The sequence below is a fragment of the Rhamphochromis longiceps genome, linkage group LG6, assembly GCF_057381845.1.
Source record: "Rhamphochromis longiceps isolate RC_006_pf linkage group LG6, R_longiceps_female_GT1.1, whole genome shotgun sequence".
Classification (NCBI taxonomy): Eukaryota; Metazoa; Chordata; class Actinopteri; order Cichliformes; family Cichlidae; genus Rhamphochromis; species Rhamphochromis longiceps.
This window is the reverse complement of record NC_140562.1, coordinates 20,986,726-21,010,603: the sequence shown is the minus strand read 5'-3', so window position 1 is coordinate 21,010,603 and position 23,878 is coordinate 20,986,726. Positions and strand designations below refer to the sequence as shown.

At 40.6% G+C, this 23,878-nt stretch overlaps 1 protein-coding gene across 4 annotated transcripts in view; it reads right to left on the bottom strand.

Moving 5' to 3' along the window:
• The window catches only part of inpp4b (inositol polyphosphate-4-phosphatase type II B), a 190,901-nt gene that overhangs the window by 138,204 nt on the left and 28,819 nt on the right, over positions 1-23,878 (bottom strand). For 2 of the 4 annotated variants that reach the window (XM_085409653.1, XM_085409654.1), the window contains exons 3-4: positions 21,838-21,956; positions 12,832-12,948 (exon numbers count right to left, since the gene is read on the bottom strand). In XM_085409653.1, coding sequence (XP_085265779.1) covers positions 12,832-12,948; positions 21,838-21,956 — 236 coding nt within the window. Of the gene's footprint in view, positions 1-12,831; positions 12,949-18,462; positions 18,601-21,009; positions 21,340-21,837; positions 21,957-23,878 lie in introns of those variants that run through there. The other 2 variants (XM_085409655.1, XM_085409657.1) reach the window with 2 other exon arrangements.

The following is a 23,878-nucleotide window of genomic DNA, read 5'->3' as shown; positions in this document are numbered from 1 at the left end:
CGCTGGTTTCCTCTTTCTGGTGCAAAGTGGGCCAAAAACAAACTAGAGACACGGACTCGCGACAGAAAAGCCGATCAGCTGATCGTTAAGCAGTTTCATGATTGAAGTAGCAGCAAGAAGAGGCAGTCGCTTGTTAAGCTTAACGCAGGAATGCTTTACAAACATTCAGAGATGGACTTACACACTTGCTTTACTTCTCTCAGGATAACTTTGTCGGAGATGAAATGCCGGGTTGCTAGCGAAGCTCCACATGCTATCCAGACCACCGATAGGTCCCGCATGCCACAGCCGCTCTATCACGTGATGCATACTGCTCCGACTGCTAACGTTCTGAGGTGAGTTACGGCGTGTTGCAAGTTTTGTGAGGTGCTTTCGTGATATTTAATGGATCGGATTACATTTTTTATTTTTCTCCGATATCCGATCCAGTAATTTAGGTCAGTATCGGACCGATACCGATACGTAATATCGGATTGGTCCATCTCTAGTATAAACCTCAAATATCTGCTCAGTTTATCAAGACACCACATATTTTCAAAAGCGCTCCGACGTTTTCGGAGACGTCTGTTGCCCACCATCTCGATTGTGAGCCGGGGTTCAAGGCTCACTAGAGCCGGTGAGAACCCCGGACTCCGGGCAAATCGTTTTCAAACCCACTGCCATTTTTCGCTACTCAGGTTAAACATGATATATGAGTCACTTAGATAACTTAAAAATTATATTGTTTGGCTTTTTTTTTTTATTGTCTTATTTGTTCCTGAGTAAATCGGTTTGGCTGAGATTAAAGTTATAGTTTTTACACAGCTGAATAAACTTCAAGCAGACAACTGATTATCAGAAGTGTGAGACGCTCGAGAATATACTCCGGTGTCCCGTTATATTTTAGATAGCAAGGAGCAGACGGCTGAGTTTATTAAACGCCACCAAACAATCGTCAAATTTCATTAATATTTAATAAACTATCATCTTGTCGTGATTTTTAGTTAGCACATACTTGAACCACTTAAAGCTGTAAGCTAATGATAGTTATATAAGAGCAGATGCATGCTGGTGCAATAAGCTGTACGTTTTACGTCCAATGGATGCATGATCTGATTAGTTGACTAATCGCAAAAATAATAGGTGACTAGTCGACTATCAAAATAATCGTTTGTGGCAGCCCTAATTACAAGAAATAATATCATTGCTAGTATAATAATATTACTCTAAAAATACAAAGTCAGTGAGATAATCTTACAGAAAAACGAATCATGTGAGAAAAGAAAGTTTTCATGGGACTCTATACAGTCCTGTGCTGCTACCATAGGAATTAGTAAGTAGCAGCCAGTTGCTGCTAATCAAACAAACTTGATTGATTGATCATCAATAAGCATGAGCACATCTATAAAAGCAGAGGTTTGAGCAGTTTGCTGCTCTGAAGCATTAAGGTGAATGTTAATATAAAACCACAATCTTCCCAAGAGTGGACGGCCCAGCATATACACCCCAAGGTCAGACTGTGCAATGCTCAGAGAAATTGCACAAAACTAAAAAGCTAAATGTAAGACTCTACAGGCATATTAAGGCATATTAAATCTCCATGACAGTATGGATTATTTGGAAGAGTTGCCAAAAGAAAGTCTCTTTTTTCTGTAAAGAACATGACAGCAAAGGTTAGATTTGTAAAATTGTATCTGAGATTTCTAGAGCAATGTCCTTTGGACACAAAAGACCATGTTAGATAATTTCTTTGCAATGCCTCTAAGCAAAAAAAAAAAAAAAAAAAAAAAAAAGCCAGAGTGCTAGCATTTTAGTAAGCAAGCTCACATTTCTGGCATTTTATATTCTTTACATTGGCTAATAATAGATTTTAGGATTTCATTTTAAAATTCTCATATGTAAAATTTTTATTTTATTTGCATAAAGACCACTAGTCTGGACTATTTAGCACCTCATGTGTGAAGTACGGTGGTGGAGGGGTGATGACTTAGGCCACAAGACTTGCATAAGCTAATGCCCACAAACCTCAATGAACTGATTCCTTCACGATAAAGACCGATAAAGTCATACAGAAAACATACTGCAGTTATTGCTGATAAAAGCTAATGAAACATGGTGTGAATTTAGTTTTTCAGAGAACTGCACACAGTTCTGTGAAATTTTCTTTTCCACTTTTCTGCAGAAAAAAAGGGAACATACCTAATTTAATTTAATAAGGGAGGCAAAACAGTTGTTTTATTATAGCTGTGACATTTTAATATTCTGCACTAGCACAGCACTAATTAGACATTTGCATGACATTCATTCATTACAGAACTTAGACCTCATGATGAAATTTGGTAGCGTCTTCATAAAAAAGAGTCGGGCAGTAGCTTCACGTTTTGTGCACAGCAAGACTCCCAGCAAACAAGTCAGGAAGAAAGCAAGAGCTCTGTAGTTTAACTAATTTTAGTATGGCAGACTTGAACAGCAGTACTTTTCTGCACTTGTGACATTGTGTGACATTGCCACAATGATGGTGAGGGAAGCAAAGTGGCCATCAGACAAGAGACAGTCCTTATCTGAGGACTGTTACTCTCGTAGGTTATCACTGCTGAGCTGTCCACCCAATCACTACCAAGACCTTTCTTGGATATCTCTGAGATTGGTTCTTGTAAAAGCATGTGTGTGTGCACACGCGTGTGAGTCCCCTCTAGCTCTCTCACTCTTTCTGCAGTTTCCCTGTCTACTTCCACCCCATCCCCCCCTTCTGGCAGTAAACACTTGCACTTACAGAAAATTCCCACCACATTGACACTCATCCAGCTAAAGCAAGTGGTGGTGCCAAAAATATGTCAAGTCGCCGTCTTTTACACATCATGATTATTGACAGGGCAGGATTAACTGTGGCTGGGATTCTCCATACTTCAGTAGTTCATAATTGGAGTGACAATTCACCATGGAACAGTAGCTGTTCAAACTGCCTCCTGAGATGTGGTTAATATCTGCCAGTCAAACATTCCTCAAATCAGGTATACAGGAGAATAACACAATCTGCAAGGATCACTACACTGAAAAACAATATGGCATGGAGTCAATGAAAACACACATTTGTAATGGCATTTTCTTTTGTCAAAGAAAATGGTATCCTTAGAGTTTACCAAAGACTCAAAAACATTTATTTCAGGCTTAGCAGTATCCCACAAGGGCTTGTCTGAAAACTGTGGAGAGCTGGGAAAACACACAGTGGAAATATGTCTGCTCAGGGCAAATAACAGAGTTTTATGTTTAGCGGATAATTCAACCCAGCTTAACAACTTGAAATGAGGAATATCAATCTTGCAAAGTCATATCGACCATGAAATAACTAGTGTACCGTGTGTGGTCATCACGCCAATAGGTAAAGTTCTCAGAAAAAACTTAGAAAACGCTGTGACCTGTACCTTTTATAGCTACATAATTTATATATATTCCTGTACGTCTATAGGCACAAAGAGGATCAAATGTTTGCCTGTTCAAAATATAACAAACTCAACAAAAATGCCAACAAAGTCACAAATTTTTTCATGTGACTGCAATAAAACAATAATAAACACTTTATAACTTTTGATGCCAGCTGCTGCAGTTATGGTTTAAGAAATAAAAATAAGTGGTATCACCTCCAAATGCTGGCAGATACACTATAACTCCTTACTTTGTATAGTTAAGCAGAGTCTGCTCTCTTGGATTAGGGACAAAAACAGACTTCCATCTTTACAAAAAAAATTGTATTAGCTGTTTAGGAATTTACACCTCTGAAAATGGGGGACTAATTATTTAGACAAACAAGGATAATTTTAAATATAAGCATTTTTTCATAACTGGATGAAAATCCTTTGCAGTCAATGGATGCACTGTGGAGGCCACTTTCTTCCCTCCATGGTCCAGTTCTGATGCTGAGCGTTGGTGCTTTGGTGGTGTCAACATGTGCACACTCACTGGTCTGTATGCAGCTCCATATGCAACAAACTGTGATGCAACGTGTATTCTGATATCATCAGACCCAGCTTTAACTTTTTTTCTGCAATCAAAGCTACAGTAACTCGTTTGTTGGATCAACATGGATCTGCCTTGGTTCCCCATCAATGAGCCTGGCCCCCCGTGACCCTGTCGCTGGTTCACCACTCTTCCTTCCTTGGACCACTTTTGACAGACACTGACCACTGCAGACTGGGAACACCCCACAAAACTACAGCTTTTGTGGTTTCTCTTCTAGCACAACAACTCTGAGGACAAAATGTTCACTTGCTCCCTAATATATCCCACTAACAGACGCCATGATGAAGAGATCATCAGTGTTATTGCCTTCATCTGTCAGTGGTCATAGTGTAGTCTCTCTCTATATATATATATATAAAAACCCTATATGAAAAGGTTTAAGGCAGTATGATTTTTATTCTTGAATTGAGATAGCTATCTAGTATAATCACAAGAGTACTAGCAACTTCTAGTATGAAAAAAAGACGTGTTTAAGGGTTTGAACTCTTTCATTTTTAAATTGTGCAGAACGTGAACCGAGAGTCCTCTAATTTGATTTCAGCAACAACACATTTCACAAAACATTTTGAAGGTGTTTCCCCCCTCAGGGAAATGTTGGGAAATCACTGGGACTTTGGGACTCCTCTCATATAACCTCTATCCAATTTCCTTAGTAAGAGTGTGTGTGTGTGTGTGTGTGTGTGTGTGTGTGTGTGTGTGTGTGTGTGTGTGTGTGTGTGTGTGTGTGTGCGTGCGTGTGTGTGTGTGTGGTAAACGGACCCGCAGTCTGAGATAAAGCTGTGATTGGTTCTTTCTCCATTGGCCTCCAAATCAAACATCTTGCTCTATACTTTAAGTGCATATGGTGTGAGTGTGCATGTGAGTGTTCATCTGGCTCTTTCTGGCGGCCAGAGAAAGAAATGGGAATTATAGCAGCACAGTAAAAAAAAAAAGCCCTCTCCTTGTGTTTTATTGGATTGAATACATTTTATGGCTGCTTTATGGAAATGACCAGGCATGCTCCATTTCCTGTTTTACTCAAATGAAGCCTTTGTTTGTCGCACCATGGTTCACATCACAAAAACCGATCAAAATTCCTCACCATGGTCAGTTACAGGAATGCAAACTGAAAACATGCATTACACATCCATTCCAGACTGCAGTGAGCAAAGGCAGGATAAATGAGGCTGTGATTAGACAGAAGAGCTCTTCCAGACGCAGCTGTCCTATCCTTTTATAGCACAAGAACACTTGGTAATAGGTTTGCACTGACAGCAAACACAGGTTTGTCATTAGCAGTCTGTCTTTGAGCCTCTTCGCCGAGGTAAGTGAGCACAAATGCGATGCACCCAATACACACAAATAATCTCATTTACTTCATTCATATTCTTTGAACTTTCTTCATCCTGCTTCTCTCAGATGAGCCTTGCTCAGGTTTTTATTGAACTTTGAAAATGGTACTGAGCCCAAAACTCTTCATCTGACCACATCTTTCATTTCAATCTCCATCACCAGTGAAACCTGCATATATAGTATCGTGCAAAAGTCTTTAATCACTCCTCATGTGTTTATCTTTATTTTTCTATGAAAACAGGTAATACAAAATACAACATTTAAGGCAAAAACAACACCTTTGCTCTTTAACACAGCCTGAACGGGCAACTTTTCTGCTAATTTCTCTAAGCAGTCTCCAGGAACAGCTCAGCTGGCCTCTTGTAGATCATTCAAAGCTCTTCTTTGGGTGTGGGCTGCCTTTTGATCTGTTTTTTACTAAGGTGATCTCACACCGCTTCAATAATGTTGAGGTCTGGGCTCTGGGGAGGTCAATCCATGTACGAGTGTCATTCTATCCATGTGTGCTTTTAACACATTGTAGTGTATTTTTATTTGCAGTACCTTTGGGATCATTGCTTAAAAATGAAGCTGTTGCCAATCAGATGCTTTTTAATTCCATCAATTCTGACAAGAAACCCAACACCTTTGGCTGAAAAGCCTCAAACATGACAGAGCCTCCACTGTGTTTTACAGATGTCTCCAGACACATACTGAGATTAATTTGAACCAAATATTGGTTTCAAATTTGGATCCATCACTTCATAACACCTGTTGTCAGTGTTATACCACGGAGTACGGAATACCATTTTACACCTCAAAATGTGTTATCTTTGGGATGTTTTTTTATATTTTGATTCAACTCAAAGATCAAAATGAGTTAAACTGGTTCTTTGCTATTTGTCCATTATGTGTAGACAAAACACTGGTTCATCTGTTGAGTGAGTGTACTTTTTTATGCTTAAATGAAAAGGGTCAGGGATAAGGACTGTACCTTCAAAATCCCTGGAGAACTATTGCTCAAGATCCCTTTAAAAGAATTACAAGAAAGATTCGGGCTCAGGTTATTTTATTTGCATCCGCAGCATTGACTAATCCATCCTACACGGACCGGTTCAATACAAAGAGAAGCATAATACAAAATACTGGTAAGTGAATAATCATAGAGAATTCACACAGCATTATGTAGGATAGCAAAACTATCCTTTGTTTATCTGAGTCATGGTGGCTGGAATAAAGCTTTTGCTTTCATACTTTTTTAAAAAACGATGTTGTTCTGCACTTTGGGATCAAAAACCTGAAGCCAGAAAATCTCACTCCTTGGAAGCAAAATATAAAGGAATAAGTGGTGAATCAAGACCTTTGCACACTACTGTAAATATGCTTGAAACTAAGCAGGAAGAAAATAAATACTCTGCTGCTCTGTATTCAGAATGCAATTATCATTTTGTGCCTTGTACCATGACAGCAGTGGTGTTTTTTTCTTATCTCTCATTTAAATAAAAGAAAAGAAACAACACGGTTGTACTATTCATAATATGTTTAATATTTAGCTGAGCAAATAATAAAATCACTTTCAGTGGAGTTCTCCTTGTAAAGCACAACTTTTTTTTTCCAATCACAAAGCATATTTCTTCATTCAGTGATGAGAATGTAAGATGAAAGGGAGAATTTATTCCACCTGGGAGCCATTCAAAGCGAAGTTGCACTCAAGACGTCAGTGACAAAGAAAGGCTTGCCTGTCATTCTTTGACAACTAGGCTCAAGGGTGGGATCATTTACGCCTGGGTGATATCAGATCCGCTTTTACTCCATCTCACACCTCCACTCCCTCACTTATCATTTTCTCATCCCTGTGTGCATTCTCAAATATTCATGACCACGAAGCCAGTGTCATCTTACAATATCTAAATGAGAAGCCCAAGGCGCAGGTAAAACCATCCTACTATGAAATTCTTAGGTCTTCTACGAATGTTAAAGCAGTCATCTATAAACCTCGCTCCATCAGTTTCCTTCCCCCATCTTCACCATTTCCACCCTCCTTTATTTCCACTTCAAAACTCTTATGGTGGGTACGGTAATAGGTGACATGCCATATAACACAAAACTGCAGATGTGCTACATTTCTGCTGCATCTATTCTGTTTTTTGTTTTTTTTTTTGGGGGGGGGGGGGGGGGGGGGGGTTGTGTTCCACTGCAGTGAATCAGCTGGTGGCACAACATCTGCTATCAAAGCTGAAAGTGATATGTAAAACTTTTGACAGCCGATTTGTAAAACACACACAAACACAGCAAATTGCCCCAGTGCTCGCTCTCGCAAAGGGGCAAAAAAAAAAAAAAAGCAACATTAAATGACCGAGCCTTGACTGAGCGATTCTCGATCTGCCACTTAAGCAACTAGGGGCTGACGCATTGTGCCAGCTCATGTTCAGGGTCACGCCTGTGTCAACGAAAGCCTCTCTAATGAGACCCAGACAAGCGCGCTGTGCCCAGCCGAGCCGAGGAAATGTAAGCGCAAGAGCTTTGGTACAAGGAAAAAAAAGAAAAGGCAGATCTATTGCAGGGGCACTATGCAAGGCATTGTTTTAATGGTCACATTTTTTTTTTAAAGCAGTCTGCGTAAGGTATATGGGCTCTGCTGTGTGTGTGTGTGTTTATTTAGTGGAATGAGTTGAGTGAAGCATATAAAAATATGCTAAATAGGATCTGTCTATAACGCTGTTTTTAAGCATAAAGCTCTAAAAGCAAAGCTTGAGTGAAATGTCGTGTGCTTTATCAGTGATACTTTTGACAGTCTGACAGGAGCTATTGAGAAATATCACTCACAGAGACAGAGTGAAGGACCGACCAGAAGACAGACGCTAAAAATCCCTAAATACTGAAGCACTTAATAAAATCAAATATTTTGTCCACAGCTTGTGCATCAAAGAACTCTTGACTGACACCTACCATGAACAATATCTTTTTTCTCCAAGGCTTTCTTAAAATAATATATAAAGGCAGTAAATATTTTACCAACATCAGTAATGTATCTTAATATAGTAGTCATTACAATGTTCATCTTTTAAGATATTTCTTAAAACTTCCAATGGTAACACGAGCATAAAAACTACCCACAGGAAGTTTCTGCAACAGGCAAATGGCCCTGCTGACAGATCCACTAGTTAATGCCATTACACAGAAATCCAAGTAAATGGTTTGACACATTTAGGTTAAAGTTAAACCTTCAGTTTAAACTGTTTAAAACTCTTTGATTATTTTATATCACGGGGGCAAGAGACAGTAAGATGCAGCAGAGCATGCTTTAACCTTCATATACGGGTCTTTTAACCTGAAATTTAATGATGCAGATAGGGCTGCCACGATTTGTCGACTAGTCACGATTACGTCGACTATCAAAATCGTCGACGACTGATTTAATAGTCGACGCGTCGTTTGAAACTTTGTACGATCACAAAAGACGCAGGAATAAGTGGCAGGATTTAAGAGTGTAATAACGGACTGAAACAGAAGATGGCAGCATTGCATGTACAAGGATGTCAGCTACCGTTAAACCCCGAAGAAGAAGAAGAAGAAGCAGCAGCTGTGTCCCAGAATTCATAGCGCGGCCCAGCGCAGTTTCCAACAATGGCGGCAGCTAGTTAGTTTTAATGTTACTCTTATTATTCTTTCTGGGTCACAAAATAAACGTTTAACATATTTTCAGGCGAGAATGTAGCTGTGTAAACCTCAAATATCTGCTCAGTTTATCAGGACACCACATATTTTCAAAAGCGCTCCGACGTTTTCGGAGACATCTGTTACCCACTAGCTCGTTAGCGAGCCGGGGGCTAGGTCACTAGCGCCGTGAGAACACTGGACTCCCCGCAAATCGTTTTCAAACCCACCGCCGTCTTTCGCTACTCAGGTTAAATATATATGAGTCACTTAGATAACTTAAAATGTTATTGTTTGGCTTTTTTTTAGTATTTTATTTGTTCCTGAGTAAATCAGTTTGTCTGAGATTAAAGTTATAGTTTTTACACAGCTGAATAAACGTCAAGCAGACAGCTGATTATCAGAAGTGTGAGATGCTCCAGAATATACTCCAGTGTCCTGTTATATTTTAGATAGCAAGGAGTTTATTAAACTTCACCGAAACAATCTGCAAATTTCATTAAAATTTAATAAACTATCATCTTGTCTTTATTTTTAGTTAGCACCTTAAAAGCTTAAAGCTGTAAGCTAATGATAGTTCTATAAGAGCAGATGCTGCTGGTGCAATAAGCTGTAGTTTTACGTCTAATGGATGATGATCTGATTAGTCGACTAATCGCAAAAATAATCGGTGACTAGTCGACTATCAAAATAATCGTTTGTGGCAGCCCTAGATGCAGAACACACAAAAATTAAAATATGCAAACTTTTTATACTGTTGTCCATGTGCTACAATTTCATCTGCACACTGAAGCTGTCCTAGGTTAACTTTGACCTGTTACAATTGATTTCAGACCCATCGAATCAAGCAAAATTGTGCTTTTATAGGAACTTTAAACTGTTAAACTGCACATCTCATGTCTGTGTGTGTGTTTTCAAGTGGCAGTGGTGACACGGGATCTTGACAACATCACAAGAACTGTCTGTGTTTCCCCCAACAGATGCTCAAGTTCCTGCAGAGTGTTGCTTTTTGAAGAACCGTGGAGTAATCCTGAAGCAGTGAAATGATAAAACAGCGTAGGAGTGATCATATATAGCGCCAAAAGGGAACAGAGGTCGGAGTGTGCCTTGACGCAGACAAGAAATCTGCACCTGCAATGTACTTAAACAAAATTAAACAAATCATAAGTTAATTAATAGAGAAGTTATAAAGAGCTATTGTGAGCTAATTTAGGCTAACCTAAATGAGAGTTAACTGAGATTAAAATACAGCATAAGAGGGATTATGGGGGACATAACTTCATAAAAGTACCTGATCTACCATTTCAGTGAGTGTGGGAAACGTGCAAGTCCCACGCGCAAGGTTTCTAACCAATGCTTTGAATCCACATACTAGTTTGCAATAAGCCTTTTTTTTCCATTCTTTTGAGGATTGTTTGGCAGTGAGGACAGTGTTTAACGGTTGTAATGGTCATACATGCTTTTGCATTAAATCCTAGAAGTTGCAAAATGTTCTTGCCAATAAATCATTAAATCATTGTTATGTTTTTAACTGTTATGTTTTTATGCCTTAGGTAAAACAGGATATGATATTATATGATTGTAGAGGTTTTTGCTCCAAAAATGTGTTACCTAAAAAAACCCTTTCCCTATTCTCTGAACAGAGGAGTAATTATTCATTTATTAATATCAGATAGGCTTTCTATATATTTTTTGGTTTTTGCAAGGAGGGACGTATTGATTTGGGGCTATTCTGAATGCCAGCATGACAGCTACTCTTGTTCCCCTGTCAATATTCTCGCCTCTGTATCGTAGAACATATAGAAAAAAAAGGGAAAACCCCTAGATCTGCAATAGACTGGTGACCTGTCCAATGTTGACTAGGACACCTGGGATAGGCTCCAGCTCCTCTGCACCCTTCATCGGATAAGAAAATAAATGGATGGACAAAGTGCGGTTAAACCCCGCACCTGTTTTCCTGACTGTTCCAGTTAAGGGTCGTGGGGGAGTTAGAGCTTATTGAAGTGAGAACTATCCATTGAAGTATTTTGTGGTTAACTGTCACTGCTTTTCTTAAACAAGCCAGCTTTCTGTCCAATCAGCATTCACACATTACTCATAGTGTTGGTGCCACAGGGCTGTACTGTTGGTTTTTTTGGAGGACTGCATGCAAGTGCATTTGCATAGCCTCTGCATAGGTTGAATTCCCATAATCCCTCTCTCTGTGTAACCGGACTCCTACGCAAACCAACAGCAACGCAGGATCTTAAATCCCACGTTACAACCATTGAGGGAAAAATTAATTCAACTTTTGCAGGAGAATGCCAGGACAGCACTTCATGACCTGAGAGGTCGGGTTTTACAATGACCCAAAGCTTACAAATAAATCAATACTAAAACGAGTGAAACAAACAATAACTTGTTTTGGAACAGACCGCGTCAGAGTCCTGACCTCAAGCTGACTGAGATGCTTTGGCATGATCTGAAGAAGACTGTTCGATCACAAAAAAATAACAGAAATGTTAATCAGTTGAGATTATTTCATGAGATCAAGAACAATCAAAATTCCTCCTCAACGTCCAGTTTCACATGGGGCAGCTGTGGCTCTGGAGGAAGAGTGGGGTCACCCACTAATTGGACGGTTGGTGGTTCAACCTCCAGCTCCTCTAGTCTGTTAGTCAATATGTCCTTAGGCAAAATACTAAACAGATGCATTCATCAGTGTGTGAGAGTGAGTCTGACAGATTAAAAACGTTCTGTTCGAGTGTGTGTATGAGTGAGCGAAGGTATTTTTAGTGTTAAGTGCTTTGAGTTGTGAATAAGTTAAGAAGAGGTCATTGTTCCTGACGGTACTAAACTCAAGGGTTTACATGGTTTTTCCAGCCTACATTGCTCGTGATGACACAGAGCTTTAGTAACACAAAAGTAGAGCTATTAGAGATTTTGTTTATCTATAATTTTGTCTCGGTTGTTGGTTCCAAGGGTTTGGCAACAGGAAGTGGAAGCCACAGGTGGAAAAACACATTTGTTTTTTCACGCCAAGTCAAGTAGCAGATCGTTAAAATAGGTCATTTCAAGTTAGCTACAGGCTGCGTGCATCCACACAGTAAGTGTAGAAAAAAAGTGGGCCCAGTGTGTCTGCGCACCAGAGCAAACACAGCTCCGGTGCGCAGACACACTGGGACTGCATTTGCGCTACTGCTGGCCTTGTGCCAACACAAAATCAGAGGCCTTAATGTAATACATTTGCAAATACTAACCACTGCTATACTGAAGTCCTAACTCATCAAAAAAAAAGCTCATGAATGTTTCATAGTAAGTTATGCCAAATTAAGATCTTGGCACGCAGGGTTGAGTGGGGTGGCTGATTGAGATCAAACGTCGGCGCACACTGAAAAGCCTGTTATAAAGTCTGTTTTAAACGTCTAAATCAGAGGGCCCGGCCCATTCAGGATTCTATGTCTGGCTCTCTTTTCCATTCCCACTGATGTGCCGATTGGTTTTCCCACGGGATCAGTGCCATGCACGGATGCTCACTGAAGGCTTCACAACCTTTTCCTTCAAAACTCGAGGCAAAAAGTTTTGGTCTGAGACTGATTGGAACGATACAGCCGTGATTCAGTCCTGTAAATCAGCACGCAACTCTTTGCACCTCCGAATAAGCAGGATAAATTTAAACATAATGAGATTCTGAAACCGGATTTCTTTTAATGATCATCCCCCTGTATAGTTTAAAGCTCGGTACAGCAAAACCTCCACTCGAGAGATGTGTTCAAAGCCAGTTGTGAGCAGGCTGTCATCGTTACAGCTCCCCGTTTCTCACCCACTGGATTTTTAGCATGCACATATGCGACGCACACACATGCAGAGCAAAAAGTGTTTACTCACTGATTCCTGGGTCTTGTCCTTTGCATCATACACGCTTAGCTTGACTAGCGTCTCTGGGCTAGCAGGATACTCTGAAGGGAAGGTCACCCCCGTCAGAAACAGTGGGTCTTTGTTCGCCTGGCAAGAGAGAGGGACAGCACAGGACTATGGTGAGATATAGTTTGCGCTCGTGTGTGTACACACATGTGCGATATCCACATTTGCACTGCAACACAGATGTGAAAAAGCAGGAAGCTGAAGAGGGGGAAAAAAGGAAGAGGACTTTTTTTTTTTTTTTGCTGGGTAAATGAGCCAGCAGCTGAGCTCAGTCTGCCCTCTTCCTCCTCCTGGCATTTCTCTCCATTCCTCTCACCTCTCCTGGGCACAAAAGCAGAAGATAGAGCTCTCCCTAGTGGGTCTACCTGGAGGTGTGGCATAAATACAGTCTGCCAACTGAGGCTGCAGATCAGGAGCAACAAATGTTGACAGGTAAGCTGGTGCAGTGGCAAGCAGGCAATAGGATTAAAGCAAACACAGCAGACAGTGTTGGGCTTTCAAACACCAGAAGGCAGCATGGCATTAGCCAATATTTGCTCACAACCTCCCTCAAATCGCAGGACCCAGTCACCACCTTTAACTTCTGTTGTGCTCGTTTGAGACTTTCCTTTCATTTCCACACCTGCTAACAAGGGTTCTGAGTGCTATTTGCTTTTACATCAAAACCTTTCTAGAAACAAGACGCGACGAAACGAGCCAAGCAGCAGACAAGCAGTGTCATGAAATAAGACGAGCCTACGTGCTGGGATCTGCAAGGTATGATTTATCAACAACATTTTTGAAAAAGGGAAATTGGTGGTATTTTCTGACAGCGTCATGGTGATACGCCTTTGCTTCCGTGATGTATCAAAACAAAGGAAATCATTGTTACATACAAAAAACACTGTCCTTAAGGGACCTTTAGGCATATTTTAAACTGTTATAAAAGTTTTGTGTGCAAGACGATCAATAGGATGAGCTTTCAGTGTTTAATTCTCTACATTTTGTGATCGATTCAGCGATCCTTGCCTTGTCCATCCCCGCTCTTTCTTTGTCTTTCTGGAAATTTCTGGGACTCTGAGCTACATGTTACTGGCAGGGGGTAGCTGGCCCCACCAAAATGCTGCGGGTTTATTGTAATATTATAGCTGCCTTGCTTCGCTCCTCTTTGCTCTCTTCTCCTTCCTTCACGCCTATCAGTCGCAGCAGGGGGTGGGCGCCCTCCCTCGCTGAGCCTGGTTCAGCTGGAGGTATCTTCCTCTTAGTATCTTCCTCTTCACTTTTGCCTGTGACGGCTGATAGGGAATGGTTGAATCGTTGTTTTTCTTTGTCCTTTCCTTACAATATGAAATGCCTACTGCTGTGAATTTGTGCCATGAAAATAAAATGAAATTAAACTGCTGATCTGTCTAGGGTGTGCCCTGCCTCCGTCCTATGACAGCTGGGATAGGCTCCGGTCCTTTGTGACCTTAAAGTGGAATAAAACGGTGTCATGGTTCCTGAGTCTCAGACCCAGCGTTTAGAGCTTTTGTTGGCTTGTGGGGATTTATGTTCAGCTGCTTTCTTGTTTATTGTTTACTGTTTATAACGTAATTTCATATTCCCCCAGGCTTTTCAGTCTCTTTATTTAAGTCTTTTTGTATTTCTGCATCAAGTTCATACGTTTGAATAATTGTCCCTCGTTAGAAGCTTGCTTTCTCTTCTCCTCCTGTGCTGTGAGTCCTACGTCTGGGTCTGAAACCTGACGGATGGATAAGCTGTGGCATCTGCAGTTACCCACATTTTTATTGATTTTTCTTTTTTTATATCAGCAACTTAACATAGACCATGAATCAGGTGACATTTGTGTAACCTCGCTTTTTCTCTCCTCCTCTGATTTGCTGCTTTGTCAGTGGGTCAAAAGTACTGAATGTCATTTGCAGTGAGGCAGCAGCAATATTAGCATGATATTCAACCTGTGTGTGTGAAATGTATTTATACACCTCTCCTCCATTCTGCAGGCATGTGACACTGAGGTAAATAATAGTGGAATCGCTGCCTCAGATCTGATTATAGGTGTGTTAAAAGTTACACTCAATAACTACTTTATCTGTACTGATTAGATAAAAAGCCAGAGAATTTAGACTCCGAGTATGAGACAAGTAGACACAGTCATTTATAATTTATAGCAATAATGCCTCTGGTCAGACCTGGCTGATAAAACTTTTAAGGCATCTCTGTAACATTCATGAATTACTTTAAAGTAAATCCCGTTCGTATCAAATGTTTGCAAAAATAAAAGAACTTTTTTTTATTGCAATCTGCAATAAATTCTACTAAAAACCTGATTGGCATTCAGAGACCGCAGCCCTCTAGTAAAGCCAGTGCTCTATATTACATTTTTTGTTTTAAAGAAGTGATTCAAATCTTCACACAAAATTTATAGTTGACTTTTGCCCCCCCTCGTATTCCTGCTGACAAACAGAGCAACACATTTTATTCCCTCCAACTCCAGGAATAAAGCGTATTGTTCCAGGAGCTGAGGGGCTTTCCTGAGAAGTCTCAAGCAGTGTTTAACTACTTGCTGTTGTCTATTTGAACCAATTCAAAGCATTCTGTTTACACTGGGGGTTTCCTGTTCCCTCGCACAGCTCTGATGGGCGTCTCTCGAACGCAGCCCTTTGGGACCGTGTGGGGACAGATTGGAGACTGGTAATGAGACTGATACAGACAGACTGGCAGCTATGCGTGAATGTCTGAACACACCCTTAAGTTTGAAAAAAAAAGCACAGCATAAAAAATAAGACTACACACTACTGAACTGTTTTGTGCAGCTGTTACATAGTTATAGTGGTTATAGATCGTGCAATGAAAAAAAATCTGCAACTATACGCATGGAAGCAAAAAAGCATCTTAATTAAAAGCTGGCCACTTATTCCTTCAAGGTCATTTTCTTTGTGGGCTCTGCACCATTTCCAGTGCTTCCACAATTTTTATAAAGAAGACCCGTCCATCACGTCTGACTACTTGCCCTTGCGCATTTGCAGTTTTGCAGCAACTTCCATGCCAGAATGACCCAACCTTCATGTCTAGAATCATTACTTATGATGAGAGCTGGGCCTGGCTCAGCTCAGCGACCCAGATGCTAAACAGCAGTCCAAGAGCTCTAGTGTCCAAACTTAAAGGCAGAGCTTCAAGATCAAGAGCGTGACAAGTGAACAGTGCTTGTCTTTATTTTTTACACTGAATTTTCTCCTTGTGTCAGAGTGTCGACGCAGCTTCGCCTTGACATCACAGAGCACTGAAAAGGCTAGGACTTTTTGGCTAAACTAGAAGAATCTTTTTAGCTAACTACTAGGGGTGCAACAATACTCGTATCGATATTGAACCGTTCGATACAGTGCTTTCGGTTTGGTACGCATTTGTATCGAACAATACAAAATTTTTAATTTATTTTATCAACTTTTCTTCTGACCATGCTGTCTGTGTTGAGCGCTCAGTGGATCTGCGTTCGTCTACTCCGCCTAGGCTGCACTGTTGAGCGCAGATCCACTGAGCGCAGCGCAAGCTAGCAAGACAGGAGCTAAGCTCGTTGCAACATGGCAACTGCCTCAACGCTACCCGAAATTGAACCTCCCCCCAGATCTGGCGTTTGGAACTATTTTGGTTTTCATGTGAAGCATGACCCTGATGGTAAGCGCCTCATAGACAAAAGTAAAACAGTATGTCGGATGTGCCATGCAATGCTCAATTGGTGGGAACTAGTGCATTAGCACAGTTAGCTTGTTAACGTGTTGATGCCGTCCAGCCCCACGCACGGGGCGATCCGCGGTAACTTGTTAACGGAGATTTTCCGCGTTATGGCGTTAATGTCCTTTCAACGAGATTAACGCTGACAGCACTAGTGGGAACACAACGAATATGACTGCACATTTATACCGACATCATCCTAGTGCAAAGACAAGTGGAAGCAGACAAAAACAGCAAGCACGCATGCTACAAACTTTACCCGAGTCATTTAGACAGCCGTTAGCACATGATTCTCCTTATGGGGACCTGATATGTTTAATATGCTGCTGAGAATATAGCCCAGAAGAAGCGTATAGTATAGCTTTTATTTTGGAAAGAGACATTTCTCTGTAATAAACTCTCTTTTCCAAAGATGAGTGATTTCTCGATCAGATAAATTTATTTATTTTTTATTATTTTGTTGTTTCAGCAACATTAAATTTAAAAACTGTACTTTTGAGTTATTTTAATAAATGACAAATTAAAAAGGCATGAACATTTTTTTGTATCAAAAAAACATCGAACCGTGACACCAAAGTATCGAACCGAACCATGAATTTTGTGTATCGTTGCACCCCTACTAACTACCCACCCTGTGCTGCCAGATATGCTTCCCTTCAACTGTCCTCTCCCCCAAAATCAAACTGCAGTCGAAGGGTGAGCATTTTAACATTGTGGATGAGATACAGTGTGCATCACTGATATGAGACAGGCACAGCGTGCAGAGGAAGACTTCAAGAGAATAATCCAAATGAAACAAAATCAGTGGAAGCCGCAAAAGGAGGCAGCTATGGAGTGGATAGCTCACAAATTAAATTAGGTTTATGCTTTTTTTTTTTTTTTGATCACAGCACGTACCATCAAAATATGATTTCCTGGCAAGCGGATAAATTATAACAGCGATTTATTGCACAGACCTTATTACAAGGAGGTTGGTGGGTGCAAGGCCGCTAGAAGATGAAAAGAGTTACTTCAGCACTTTGACATACCACAGATTTTTTTAAATAGGCAATATTTCAAAAGCAGTTAATTATGTCAGTTTATAGTGTATAGAGAGAGGAAAACGAAGCAGAGAATGAAGGGTATGATATGAACAAAGGCCCTCAAACCAAGTAATCAAACCACAGGTGTTGTGGTTAAATACTCTGCTGAGATTCTTCTGCCGCGTGTGTTCAGGTGTTTTCATCCATCACCTAAACACGATAGTTTGTTATTTCTTCGGAATGAGTTTTTAAAAAAAGTCAACATTGAATGAATGCTTCATCTGCTTTTCTGTAGCTCTGCTGAGATTGACACATCAGCCGAAGAGCCTTAGACAATCCAGGGTTTTCGGAGCTCGGAGAGCCAGACTCTGAAGTCTCCCTAAAAACAGCAGTGCGCTTAACACACAAGGACAGAATTATGTGTTTAACTGCACGCTCACACACATACACACAGACAGAACGCACAAAAACCACCTCCTCACCACACCACTAACCCCGCTGATCCTTCAGAAATCTACGCCGGGCTGACAGAGGGGAAATAAAACAAGTCTATTGCTTCTGATTTCATGTCTCTAGACGCGGTAATATTAGTCTTGACGCCTGGTGCCATTTTGCCACCCAGCCATGAAGCTGTGTGGTTTGTGTACACCGACGCTCTAAACACACAGCCTGATTGAGCACAGTAGGTACACACGCAGTGGAATCAATGCACTGCTTTGAGCCCAGAGCAAATGGGGATCTTATCTGTACTATACACTGACAAAAAGACAGACTTGACCATTATACTCGAGAATGTGCAGGTACACAGACATAATCCATTACACCTCCCTCTCTGGCACGCTGAATATGCCTCATTCAGACTTACCAGCATGCTTGGCAGCCTCGGCTACAGCTGAATCTTCTTAGAGCTGCTGATGGGCTGAGATGAGCTAAAGTGGTAATGCTGTCTCCATTTACACAAAGAAGTGAGCCGGGCTGTCATACAAGTGGTCAACATATGCTATGGGAGACAGCTGGCCCTCTCTTGTCTTTTTGTCAGTCTGGGTTGCAAATCTCTGTGGAATAACCAATTTAGGCCATTAAGAGGGTGTGTGTGTGTTTGTGTGCGATTGGGCAGAGGGGGAAGTGCAAGTACTCTGGGTCGAGTTTCCTTGACCATTCATAATTACATATACACAGAGAGAGTAGACTTTTGGACTTGTTCCAGGCAGGGGTTCTTTGCTTGACTAGCCTGACATCAAAGGCTGTTTTATCCCCTGCCTTTGCATGACGTCAAATCCCCTCAAGTACCACCACTTCTGGACCCATTGCCCATGTTTAAGGAAAGGGATTTTCCTACACAGAAGTATTAGGGATTGGCAGAAAATGCAACTTTTTCCATCCCAATTTCTGTCTCTTGTGTCAGGCTCAGCACAGAGAAAGCATGCACATGTGGAAAACAAAGGACTTACAATTTCTACAAAAAGGACATCTCCTTTCTCTGAACATTTGGTAAAATACCAGATGGCATTTTTCTGTGTCTGTATGTGTGTGTTGGTAGCTTCAAATACAATGTGACCAAAAACCATTTTTTCAGCATTTAAGCTGTCACTTGTCGCTTTTCTGTTTTACCAACCGCAGGTTAAGCTGCAGTATCCGCACTGAGACATAAATCTGCTTATGGAGACAAAATGGGTCAAGTTAAAATACAGAGTCCCGGTTCTGTACTACAACCCCAGTTACAAAAATGTTGGGATGTAAATAAAACAATGCAATCCACTTGAGCCCACTTTTTGTCTTCCTATTGTTTCAGGTTGCAATGTTTTTGTTCTTTTTGTGACTTTGTCTCTTTAAGTTATATACAGTGTTGGGAGTAATGAGATACAAAGTCACGTGTTACTGTAAACACACTGCATTTTTTCAGCAGTAACTGCATTACAGTTACAAATATGTCATTACTTACAAAGGTGCACCAAACAAACATGCACTAAAAAAGACATGAGTGCGACGGTAAAGTGGAAACTGCATGCAGGACAGACAGAAGCCGCATTATGCTGCTAACACAACTTCGCCTCTTTGCAAGCATCTGCACCAGCATGATAACGCTAAGCTAGCCAAGAACCCAGAGTAACGTTCAAGCTGAGTGAATGCTGACCCCAGACCATCGGACAGCCTGATCTTCAACAGGTAACAAAAGCAGTAATGAGCAGTCAGGTTGGGGCCTCCATTTACACCTGTTCATGTTTCTAAAGAAGACTCACTGTGGCGATCGCTTTAAAGTCTTTTTGTGCTGGTTTTAATCTTTGCTTTGTGTTCATACTTAAAAACTAAATGAAAAAATCGTATGCATGTCATCATTAGGATAGGGATTTGTGTTGGTGTGTGGGAATGTATCCTGTAAGTTTATATAGTTAAAAGCTAATTATGAGACAATGGGTTTCAGGTGAATTTATAGAGTAACAAGAAAGTAATGTAGTGACTAGTGTAACAAATGACCTCTCTGGCAAGTAATTAAGTAATGTGCTGCATTCTTTTTAAGAAACATGAGTAATGTAATCCATTACTTTTCTTGAGTAGTAATCCCAACAACGGCTCCAAAGAGCTCTTAAAAACACCTGGAATTGTTCCTCTTGTGTTTTGCGAGTCCCTGTTCTTACTTCCTCTGAAACATGTGAGTGGTGAGACATAAAGAGTGATCATATAGCTTTCATAAAACAAAGAACATTTTCCCCCTGACCTGAGCACGATTGACGGGCGGGACCAGAGAGGCTTTGTAGCACCTGGCATGCTCTATCATTTATCTTCTAAATGAAATCTTTCTATCACATACAGCATGATAGCACACATATTACACGAGCAAGACTTCACACAGCCAGCCAGGCCCGGCGCTCGCAAAGCCGACAGCAGCTGTTGAGAGAAAGCATCCTGGGAATGTGACAACAGTGAAAACACAAGTGCTGTCTTCAAATAATACACATAGAGTAAGCTCCCCGGGGCCTGCACACACACACACACACACACACACACACACACACACACACACACACACACACACACACACACACACACGTCTGCCTTTGGTCATACAAGTTAATAAACATTTGTTTCTGTATTAAGTGTGAAAGCCTACAGGCAAGAATCCCTTGCTCCATTAAAACTTCAATCAAAGATTATTTCAACAAGACATATTCTCTTCTCAGTTTGGCTTCAAGTCTGAGTCCAAATAACACTAATATTGGTTTTCTGATTGATCCGGTTTCTGGGGGGAAATGCTAAATACACTGGTTTATGTAACAGAAGAAATGTTCACTTTTATGACACAATCCAGACTAATAAAGTGAATATACGGACAGCAAATCTACCAGACTCTCTGTAAGGGTGCAAACCTCTCTTTTAAAACACACTCATTAAATCACAATGAATGGGTACGTACCCTTTTTTTTGTGTGAAGACAAAAGCAGTTCATATCCTCAGATCATACTCCAAATCCTTAACATTACAGCCATGAAATCAAAACTCCAGCAGCCTTCAGAGTGTCTGCAGAGCTGGCTGAGCCAGCATACAGTGTCCTACCACATCCTGTCTTTCCACTCACACATGCACAAACACACATACTCTGCTGCTCCCTTGACTGAGGGGAAAAGCAGTTGAAATCAGTCTTTGAAAGAGACGGTTATGCTAATTTAGCTTTACTGGATTAGGAGGGAAATAGTGTCTCCTTTCTATGCGCCTGGAAACTTTGCCCTCATATGAGGAAGGAGAAGAGAAAAAAAGGACTGTGTGTGTGTGTTGGCCTCTGCACATGTGTGTAGGTGGGTGTTCCAAAGTGGGACGGGGGCAGCTGTTGCTGCCCAGAAAACACTCATGTGGCTGCTGTCTCAGCAACAACACTGTCACGGTGGAAGTAAAAGAAGAAGAATTTAAAGAGGTCAAAGAGCGCAAAACACTCTCACTGTTTTACCCACACACAATTAAACCCACAAACGCATACTGTATATGTACTGTAAATGCATGATTGACACGCAACACAGTCACTCATGTGAATGTCTGGACTCAGCTGTCACTAGAAATAGAAGGTTAGGGCTCATTGTCTGTTCCAGTTCAGTGAGTCAGATGGAAAAGCAAGGTTGATAGAAAGGAGGGCAGACAGCGATGGAGAGAATACCAACGGAGACTTGGTGACCCAGAGATACGGCAAAACAACAAACATCATAGGCCGGAGACAAGCAAGAGGATGGTGCGTGTGCGTGTGATGCCTTACCTCAACTATCTCTGTGCAGGCGTGAGACACGAGGTGCTGCTTGTGGGGATCTATGACAGCCACCTGGACCAAAGCATTGGGCTTCCTGTCTCTGCCTGAGGCCACCAGATCATTACAGGCTACACAGAGGAAGATAGGGAGGAAGGGAGAGCCGACAGGGAGCATAGAGGATGGAGAGAAACAGGAGACGAGAGGATAGAAGGGAGGAGAAGGGGATGAAAGATGAGAGGGGAAGATTTTCCTTTAGGATATAAAGTGAAGTGACACAAATCACATGACAGTGGGTCAAAACATGACATTAGACTGTAGAAAATACTAACAGTACAAGGCAACAATAATATAATATAAATAAACTATATTGTATTATAATAATAATAACATAACAACAATAAACTATACAAGAAGAAAGGAAAAAACAGCCAAGGTAGCTTTATATATTAAAATTCATATGTGAAAGTGCAAAACAACATCACAAAAGACCCAAGCAGCTACACGTGCTGCATGTTAGGACTAATTCAGTGAGTTTTAGCTTCCAGTGATTCTAAAAACACACACATAACTTAGATTAAACAAATATGTCACATTCGTTATGATAAAGATAACATGATATTTGAAAGCTCAATCGATGTGTTGTCATGTTTATTATTTCAATATATTTCCAAAATACTCTTAAATATTAAACCTTAATCAAGAAGTCTTACTTTATGCATCAAGACCTCAAACCCCCAAAACAAACTCATCTATGAGAAAGGACATCTGACTCAAGGAACGAACCAGTGTCGTGTCGAGACATAACAGACATCTTTTAAATTATATTTTTAAGTGCCTGCAGCCTGTTACTAAAACACTTTGTTCCCATTTCTTTAGTTGAATCTGCAAAACATAAATTGCCAGGAATAAATTGTATTTTCGCACCAACAAGTTGAGTCACATAGATCTATTAGCTGAAAATCGGGCATATCTTGGCATGCTGTGCAGTGTGTCCTAAAATAATTTGAAGAAACTGGACAAGTGGAGGATAAAAGAAGAAGTGGCAGGTCAAAAAAAAAAAAAAAAACCTGAAAATGATATATATATAACTGATGTCTTTCAGTCATCTGAAATGCATGTCCTTAAGACATAGGAAAATAAATCCAGCAAAGACCTTACACAGGACCTTAAAGATTCATTAGGCCCTTCAGGAGATCCATCTACCGTTCACTGAAGCCTCATCAAAAATGGTGTCAGTAGAAGGGTGTCTGTCAAGAAACCATTAAGGAAGGGAAGCAGGGAGAAAAGCCTGAAGTGTGTTAAATCACAAGATCAAGAATGAAAATCAGTGGAAACAGGTCTTATGGAGTAATGAATCCAAATTTAAAATTGTCCAAATTGTCGTCAATATGTATGAAGGAGGTAAGGAGAGCGGTGTCGTTAGCCACGTGGAAAACAGAGTGGAGCCTCTGTTAGGATTTAGGGCTGCATTTCAGCCAGTGGTGTTAAATTATGAACACAGAAAAGTTCTGTCATTTTTTTGATCTAACATGCAATAGAAAAACCCAACAGTCATGGACTGGCCTCCCCAGAGTCCGAGCTACACACAGCCAACATCCCAAGGAGAGCTTTGAATGTCCTTCAAGCAGACTGGAGAGTTATTCCTGACGAAACAAGAAAGTTTTCCTAAGAGAGTTCAGGCTGTGTTGAAGAATAAAAGTGGTCATAACCAAACAGAAGAATTTTCAGGTATCTTTGCTTGAGTAGTTATTTTTTGGGAACGTTTTACTTTTATTTTAAAAAGAACTACTTTTTTTATTTTCCTTTTTTTCTCTGCTAGTGTTCCACGTACCTGATGTAAGCTGGGTACATTTATTAGAATTAAACTTTATTATTATTTTATTATTATATAAATATTGGACAAGGCTCAGGTTTTGCTGCACAAAAATAGCAGGTAGAAACGTCCTCCAAAGAAGTACTTTTTGGTTTCTGTACTTTGAGTACATTTCACAGCCTATATGTTTACTTTCACTTGAGTAAACGTATAGGCTTCAACTTCAACTTATACAAC